The 9219-nt window shown below is 41.8% G+C and overlaps 1 protein-coding gene across 1 annotated transcript; it reads right to left on the bottom strand.

The window, feature by feature from the left end:
- Positions 1 to 5633: 5633 nt before the first annotated feature.
- On the bottom strand, positions 5634 to 8451 carry LOC128735137 (leiomodin-3-like). Its single transcript, XM_053829633.1, has 3 exons — positions 8172 to 8451; positions 7902 to 8095; positions 5634 to 5789 (listed from the first exon to the last, which is right to left on the bottom strand). The coding sequence occupies exons 1-3, from the start codon at positions 8449 to 8451 to the stop codon at positions 5634 to 5636; spliced, it is 630 nt and encodes a 209-aa protein (XP_053685608.1).
- Between the last annotated feature and the right edge of the window lie 768 nt (positions 8452 to 9219).

The following is a 9219-nucleotide window of genomic DNA, read 5'->3' as shown; positions in this document are numbered from 1 at the left end:
AATGTTATGAGTATAGAAATCAAGTTAAAGGCCACCGAGCATTTGGATAGGTTAAGAACTAGTGTAAAGAAATAGTTTCCCTTTCAAATATTATCTGTTTCAACTTTCAATTCCATATAATATTTTTTAAGATTCCGCAAGGTGACTGCATTGCAGCTTGGTGGAATTGCAACTTTTATTTTAAGATTTGGGCCAAACTAAGGTTAAACCACCAAACTGTTTTCAATTATTTTGAACAACAACAAGTCTAGTTAAAAGCAAAGATACATTTCAATAATCAATCATTTAATGGCTCACTAAAACGAATAAATACATCCGTATACAATCACTTTAAATCAGCTGGAAGTACCAAAAGCTATGGAAACTAACAGAGAGAAAACTTCATTAAATTTTATTGACACTAATTATCTGCATACCTTGCCATGAAAGAAACACATCTGCAAAACCCTAAGCATGACTTCACAATAAGCCGCAGAAACAAACAGAAAACCAATTAACGATGGAAACAAAGTTCCACCAAACTATACTGAGGGATCGTACTTCCTTGCAAATTATGACTTCGCAAGCGATTTAGATGGCTCATTATTAAAACCAATATTTATAAACGTTTAGATTGATCGCATGCCACGTAACACATGAACGAACTATCAGCAGCTGGTCAGCTGGTCGGCTCAATTCTTCATACGATGATGGTGAGGCACCGATTCCGTGCTGAATCCGCGTTGGCACATCGGTTCCTATCGGCGGACCTACCGCGCTGCTACACCGCGTCCGTCCATTCCTAATTGGATAAGTTTTCAAATTTTGTCGTCAGTTAGCCAGGGAGTCAGGGAGTCAGTTAGCTCCGGCCACGCTCCTAGCATGCTCTGGCCAGACAGGGGTGCTCTAGGCGTGCTCCGGCTGCGGTGGTTAATAGTAAATTGAAAAACTTCTGTTATGAAATTTCTATGTGTTTTGTAATGTTGGTAATCATTGTTGTCAGAGAAATTTCAATCTAAACTGCTGGATTTATATTTGGATATCGTGGTATGATGGCACAAGCTCGATTGTTGAGGCAAACGCAAGCTTTTATTTGCTTTGATAATGGCAAATATTTGATTTGCAATGGCATGAGTGATTTGGCGGTAAGGCTTATTCGTTTGAGGTTATTCACCCATTTGATTCAAATCTACTATAAATAGGGCATCAGATTGATATTTATACTTAGTTTACGTTTCTGTCGTCATACGTTGCACATAACAAGATGAGGATTATTGTTGTCATTTTCCAGTTTTGTTTGTTCTGCGTTACAGGTAATTATCATCAACAATCAATATCAACAAATTTTAATGAAATTTTTTAAACATCTTTTAACATTTTTAAAGCAAGAGTAAACGGCAGTGAAAAATTGAAACTACCAATCCAAACATGTATCGTCCTAACCAACAGCATTCCAGACAGTTCTGAAGTGACATCATTGAAACAAACAACAGCACCCCAACTGGAGCATTTGATAGCAATTAATCCAGTTGACGAGAATGTACAACTCGAGCAATCTCATTTGTCGGTTGATCCAATGAATATTTCTGCACTCAACCATCAATTAGAAACAAAATCACTTTTTCAGAGTTATTACTACAAAAGACCGAGTGTTCAGTTAGAATAAAATACGTGCAACAAGCCAAAATAGAACAGTTATTTCGAAAAGACTACTTACATCCTTTCATTCGTCGATATTTATGATAAGACATGCTAGCAAAATTCCGTAATAAAAACATATAGAAATATTCCCCCAATGGTTTCAATCCAGGCGATGTATTCTGAGCTTCTACTGGAAAACCCTCTATTGATTCATGCAACCCAAATCTGAACTAAGCTGCAATACGTAATCATAAATCACTCAGGCGCCACTTTATCCTAGCCATCATTCTGCCCGGGCGGGAAGGACATCCGGGAACCGAAACAACCATAAACGGGCCAGACACTGACACTAAAACGATTACGCCTTACGCATTTCCACAAGTGAGATTTAATCCCAACAGGCCGTACCGTACGCCCATCGCAACGTACTTATTATTACTACCCCTTGAGCACCGACCATCTTTAATAAATTTCCTCTGCAATGAACGAGTAAAACTGTGCAATAAAATTTTACTGTCACTCACCGAAAAGTGGACTTCCGGCCTGAGTAATTTGACGCATACATCCAAGTGCCTTAGAAAGAAAGTGGAAGCAATGAATGACACGACTAGACATTGGCACAAACATTTTGTTTAAGCTTAACCGTGACATCGATGTTTCAAGTTAAATAAGTAATGCAAGCAAAATTATTCGATAGTGTTAGAACACTTCTTGAAAAAAGAGCGATGATAAATTTCGTTGCGATAAAAAGGATTTGTTAGCTTTTCAGTAAAAAAAATTAACAAAGGCCCCACAAGAACTAGCCAATCCTTATGAGACACAACACACTGAAGCTAAACATCTTCTTGGCGACGACAACACGGTTCCGCATGGCTTTGTCTGGCTAGCAGATTAAACTTCCCATAGTTTGCAAACGACGGCATATACATGGTTCTGGATGCATCCGAAAGGAAAGTCAGCTTTCACAGAAAATGTTCCTTTCAGCCGAAACAAAAACCACGATCCGAAGCCATAGAATCTAATGAGTAATTGTAAAACGAAATGAGGTTCACCGAAGTGCAAACATGCTCGAACAGAACATACTATACGGTGCAGAGCATCCTTCGGAAGGCGAAATCATCTAACCGGGAAGTCGAGACACAGACCCAGCGGAGAACGATAGTGGCTGTTGGGTGATGCAGGAAAATAAAATCAGAATCGTAATTAAATATCTTTTCTCTAACCGAGCTTGAGACGCAAAATAGTCAGATTTTCATAGCTGCATCCAATTCCATAGCCACACACCGACACACACATACCTACACATCACTGCACTCCAAAACTGCCGTTACGGTCACATATTTATCCAAGCCAAGGCTGGAGGATTCCACACCCGTTGTCGACCGATGGAACGGAATACAGCACACGCGTAGCTGAGCTGGACCAGCACCGGAACTGGTGCAATGGGGAAAGTTTCCGATTAGATACGACAGCTATCAGCATTGTTGCATTTTGAACGGTGGTGATTCATTTCAATTCCCGGCGAGTTTTGCCAAAAGTTATGTAGCTATGCGTGATGCAAATTTTTCACGGTCCATCTACTCGACTATGGTTTCTTTCCATTCGAATGATGTTTGTCTGTGATCTGTCGACCAACTTTTTTTCGGGATCAATTCTTTCGATTCGATTTGGAGTTTGGTAGAATTTGCTGTGAACTTTTCTGGGCTAAGACTAAAAGAGAAATTTCTATAACAAAAACTTTCAAGGACCATTTTATCAAAAAAATGTTACTCGCCATAGTTTTTTACGAAAATACAAAGTAGAAATTAGTTAATATTAAATTTTAATCAACTTTTAATTAGATTAGAGCTTCAAAATCAGTTCAGTCGTTCTTGAGTTACAACACATATTTACAACAAGGCTTTAAAGAGCATGGATTAGAGATTACCACCCTGTGGTACCTTCAGAAATATCATAGAAAAATCCTCATATTTAATTTTTACACTCTTAATTTACGAGGTGTAGATACAAAAGTGTCTATTTACGGAAAGCGCTTAGAGCACCTTGCGATCTTTGCGCTAAACCAGTTAAAGCGTTTGCATGGGCTTTTGCGAGCAGGTTAGCATAATGCGAAATGCGTACGATTGAATACATCTGTTATGAATATTTCATGTGCGCTACAATTTCTTCAGGATAATCAATTAGTGCTTCGTGTGGATAGAAATGGCTGGCTTTAAAAAGGCTTAATCTTGCATCAGCCAAGCTGCTTCATCGATTGCTGCCAATGACGGTGAGACCATAAGCGATCGAAAGCAGGCGATTTTGGTCAACGACAAGCATATGAAACTGCTTTCTTAGAAACTGCAGGAGATTATATCTATACCTTTAGATCTTAAAATCGCTGATGAAGAACATCCGACGAAACGTCGTCGAGATAAGTGCTTTAGCATTGCTAATTGGCTCACTGGCAATACAAATTAATCGAATTTTGAAACCATAATAACCGTCCACCCTCCGAAAGTCTGGCCGTACTTGTTCAGAATTAACGCTAGCGTTGTAGCAGAAGTAATAGTCGATCTGGTGAAGGAATATGTGCAGTACTTGGATCGGTCAAGGATGCAAACTTGAGTGTTGAGAGCTCCCGTGACCCATGCATCCCATCACAAGCAGATCTTTTCAGCAATCTATACCCGCTTGCGGTAGCATACTACTCTAGGCAACAATTCACCACATCTCTACCGACATTTGATGCTAGACCGGGATGCAATGACTACAGTATTTTGGTAACCCCGGACCTTCGCCATTCCTGCCTGCGAACAACAGCCGTTGTGATCCTGAGCATGGGAGAGAGGGCTTCCATTATGACAATTTGTCCGAAGACGCAGCCCCCTTTTCCAGCTCTGTGCAGTTGAATTTCAACTCCGCTGCTGATTTACTACCAGAAAATGCCTGGGCTTCAAACCAACATCAACGTTTACCGAACCAAATTCGATGTACCTACTTCAATATACACAAGTCGCTTTTTACGCGAAGGATACGTTCCGCATAAATTAAAACTGCATAGATTCCGAAGCTCGCATAGCAAACTGCGGTATCGTAAAACGGGGGTAACATTGATCACCGGGGTAACATTGATCATTTAGACCAATAAGTGAAATAAACAACTTCTGCACTCTTTCCTGGACTGATCAATGTTACCCCGTTTTACGGTAATTGCAGAATTCGCGCAAAAATAAACCGCGTCAAGTCCCACATTCGTAAAAAAACCTCGTGAATTCCTAAATTACGTGTAAAAAAGGTGCGCAAAATATGTCTGCGTAAATTTCGAAACTTACGCAAGAAACCGTGTAAATTCCGAAACCGCGTAAAAAGCACTCACGATTTCTCAGGTTTTTGTTTCCATGTTTCTTGTGCGTAACACAAATTAACCCGGTATTAAACGAAAATAATCATCCTGAAGGAAATGATTCGGCGTTAGCGCTTAGGCTTCATTCGATTGCCGCGATGCTTAGACGAGAGGTCTCGAATTGACGATATCTTCTGCTTCTAGGATTGATGTCTTCGGAATATCATCCGTCAGTCATCTGCCGTCATCCAATATCACTAGCACGTTTTTTACGGCCTGAACAAGCCTCTCCCAAGCTCCGCCCATGTGAGGGCTGGCTGAAGGGTTGAACGACCACTTTGTACGCGCCGACGTCAATGCATTTGAACACTCTTAGTCTATATCCCGAACATTGGCCGCTATTTCCTTGCTCGCTGAAACGACGTATGGACATGAGACAGGATTATATCGTCAACGAATGAGCTACCTCGAGATGTATAGCCCGGACTATCAGGTACGTTCTCGCTGCGTCGACCTGACAATATCGTCAAGAGGCCGAGATAATCGACACCAGCGTAACTGAAGGAGGAAGTGTTGACGAAACTCTGTCTTCAACTTGCATAGCAAGCTAGATTTTTAGACCCGTAGCCATTTGTCCGCTGTTAGTTCCCTATTTTTCAGGAGGATCTTTAATTCTGCTCCGAACGCCTCAGACTGAACCATCTTTATCACTGTTCTTTCCGCTTTCTCGAACGCACACTGCTGCAAAGGAACTCTCAAAACTGGTTACGTTACCACCTTTAACACCTTCGCCTGTTCCAGTGTGGCTCTTAACGTTTCTAGCGGCAATCCCTCCATCTTTCTCCTACAGTTTGACAGAAAATGGAATACTGTCACTACCATACGAATTACCGCCGTATATTTTGACACTCGCTGAATTTCAATCACGGCAGCTGGGAGTGTCCCATCGTGAATTAGAAGATGCGCTCGCAGCTCGTTCTTCGTTGACGCTAGCTGTAATTTCTGGTTCGACCGCTCTTCTTCTGCGTTGTAGGTACATGAACTTCGAACCGTTGAACAAAATGTCAGCCGAGTTCAGTTCTGAATTTTCGTATTCATTTCGTTAGTTGTTTCGCCACATTTAACTTCGTGGGGGTTCCGTGCCACTCTTGACGCCTATCAAAGGTCATTTGGTTTGCGATATATAATTGACTTTCTATTGTGACCCCTTTAAAGTCTTAAAATAATATCCAGCGCATGTTCGCCCATTGTATCTTTGTCTCGATTGAAGTGAACGGATTTTTGAGACGACTCTCCTATGTTTTGCAGGAACTCCGGCGAGTTTGATACCCTAATTTCTAATGCTGCGAGAGTGGATGTATTTTACATCCCTGGCCATCTTAGTACCCTGCACCACAGAGTCGGCGCTGTCGTAGTATTCATCTACGTAGTGATTGTTTGCTATCGCCGCCAAAGCTTCAGGAAATTCCTCCGCAAGATGCGTTGAGTTGTTCGCCGTTCTTGAAAACGATTGATTACTTTTGAGAAAGATTGTACCCAAGCAACAATGTGAGTTTTATTGTACTCTTATGGTGGTCTTCAAGACCATTTTTGGTCTTAAATACCATCATAAGGGTGTAATAAAACCCAAATTGTAACTTGGGTAGCAAAGTGGGTCTTGACAATAGCTCACAGCGACACTCCGTCTACGGTTGACGCCGCGCCCCAAACTAGACGTGCCTTTTCCGGTTTTCGTGGATTTGGCATAACGTTCAACGGGAGATACCGTATCTTCGCTCGGTTCGGTTCCGCTCTTCAGCCGTTGCTTTGTGTGCGTAGCCCTTGATGACGTAGTCTCGGACCTGCTGATCCACATTTCGTTGTAACTTTGGACCTTCATCCGGTTTTTTCTTTAAAGTTTTCAGTCTCCGAACGGCCATCGGATAATTATCAGGAAATCGTCGCACGTCGTCACGCCACAGCAATCCCCTTTAGAATCGGTCACCACCACCGCGGGAATTGCTTTTAGTCGTGCACATTGCATTCCACCTTGGGCAGCTGAACAGCTTCTTTCACACGATGCAGCAACGGACGGTATTCTCCTTGGCACCCTCCAACGCTGCATAGGAGTTTAAAATTGCAGTGACTTTTCTCCGTGGTTATTCAGACAGAGAGCACACAGCTTACTTCGTTCCACCACCTTCAATCGAGCAGCCATTTGCATATGTTTAAAGTTGTGACAGCACCACAGTTTACGTTCGGTTTTGCAGACTCAACACGGTTTGGACCCTTGCAGCTGGAGAGCCGTCAGCCTTGTTGGAATCAGTAATATGCACATTGATGCACTCTTTTCTACTTTTTTTTATTTACCTTTGTTGAACGATGACGGCGATGAAGACTCCTGCCAATTTAGAACCGGGAACACCGACACTACCGAAACGTTGTTCATAAAATAGTGCACATTAGGAGAGGTGCGTCTTTTTTCCCTCTCTTAAAACGTACCCAGTGTATCTTAGAGTTTCCAGGAAGCTTCTTTATCAGCTCTTGGACGTCCATTGGATTGTGGAGATGTTTTCTTAGCTTTGCAACTTCCAAGTGGTCGCACAGCTGCTTCACGGTGAGTCCGAACTATATAAATATCTCCAACCGGTCGGCTCTGGCAGCTGCTGAGTTTTTCAGGCTTGCCAAAGAGACGCCGAAGATGTTCAATGACATCCGGAACCGATACTGGTTCTACCACCTGCTTCTTACGATTTCTAGTGCGTTCACTTGCAGTTCGCCGTTCGAGGTTGTCGAGATTAGAAAAACCGCAGGCCTGCGTCGTGAAGTCGTAGCTACTAATCAATATTGGCCACACTTCCAGCTCATCTTTAAACACAGGCAGGTGTTTCGACATTGCCTTGCTCCGCTATCGACTTCGTCGAGTGTCGGACACTTCTCTGCTTACGCATTTGCTCTACCGTTTCGATCTGCTTACGCGGACACTTCTCGGCCCGTCTTGCTTGGCCTCACGCACGGTGCGTAGTACTTCCTCATCTTCTCCACTTTCTTCTTCATAGGTTCCTTCTTCATCTTCTAAGCTTTCTTCTTCGTCGTCTTTGTCTTCTACTTCCTCTTTCTCATCTTCTTCTTTTCGCGCTTTCTTGGTTGCGACCTTCGACGACTTTTCTCCTGCGCTTGATATCTTTTTCTTTTCTTCGCGCTTCACCAAAGGCTTCATCTTCTTTTGAATACCACTTGACGATACTTTGCTTCGCCTTCTTGAACTCTTCGTGCATCTTCCTACGTTCCTCCAAAAATGCCGCTTCCTCCGACAATGATTCCTCGTCCTTCTGCCGCTCTTCCTTCAGATGGCATCTGTTCATCTCGCGCCCTTGTGCCAGCTGCTTTTCACGGAGCTCCTTTTCTTTCTGTGTCCGCTTTTCCTTCAATGCTTTCCCTAATTCCACGTTTCTCTCCTGCACGATCATTTCCTCCTCTAACTGCGTTTCTTTAGCACGTTGTTCTATTTTCAGGTTTTTTAGCATAACTTCTAACGATATGTGCAATTCTTGTACCGATCCTCCGTCACTTTTCGGATCCCGGATTTCTTGGACGACGGTTTCTTCGCTTTCGAGGTTATATTTTTTGATGATGTTCGGGATGGATATTCGTATAAGTCCTTCCAATCTCTCTTTAATCTCAAAAACTATAATGTTTAATCCGATTTCCTCTTGCGGAAGGATCCACTCCTACTAACTGAAACTAGAATGAAGTTGGTTTTAATTTGGAACAACATTCTATTTTGTTGATTTGTGTTCGATTTTCACCTTTATCATAAGTGTGTGTTGCACCAACAAATGTAGAAATGTTATTTCTCACCGATTTATTAACAAACCGTAGTAATAGCTCGCTAAATACTTATTTTATCACTCCAACTTCATTGCAACTTTATTTGACTATATAACTACACACCGAAAAAAATACAGACGTTCGATCAAAGTGGAAATCATATAGATTTTTCCTGGTGCTAAACACTACCTTTCCACAGGAATAACACATGAATCATGGTTTAATGGTAAAACACTTTGAGATGATCTAATATTCACATCAACTCCTCGTGAGAGTCACCTTAAATTCAAGTGGAACGACATGTGAAACGCTTTTCATAAGTAAAACGCTTTAATCAAACCTGTAAAACCATTGAAATATTTATAGAAACTCACACTATAATTCTATGTGGATTACGACAGAATATGCACTAATGGTAAAACACGTAGATTTGCAGTGCAAAAACATTGATTGCCAAGTTGACG

The sequence above is a fragment of the Sabethes cyaneus genome, chromosome 2 (genome assembly GCF_943734655.1).
Source record: "Sabethes cyaneus chromosome 2, idSabCyanKW18_F2, whole genome shotgun sequence".
NCBI classification, from domain to species: domain Eukaryota; kingdom Metazoa; phylum Arthropoda; class Insecta; order Diptera; family Culicidae; genus Sabethes; species Sabethes cyaneus.
The sequence above is the reverse complement of the archived record's forward strand: the minus strand, read 5'-3'. Positions and strand labels throughout refer to the sequence as shown.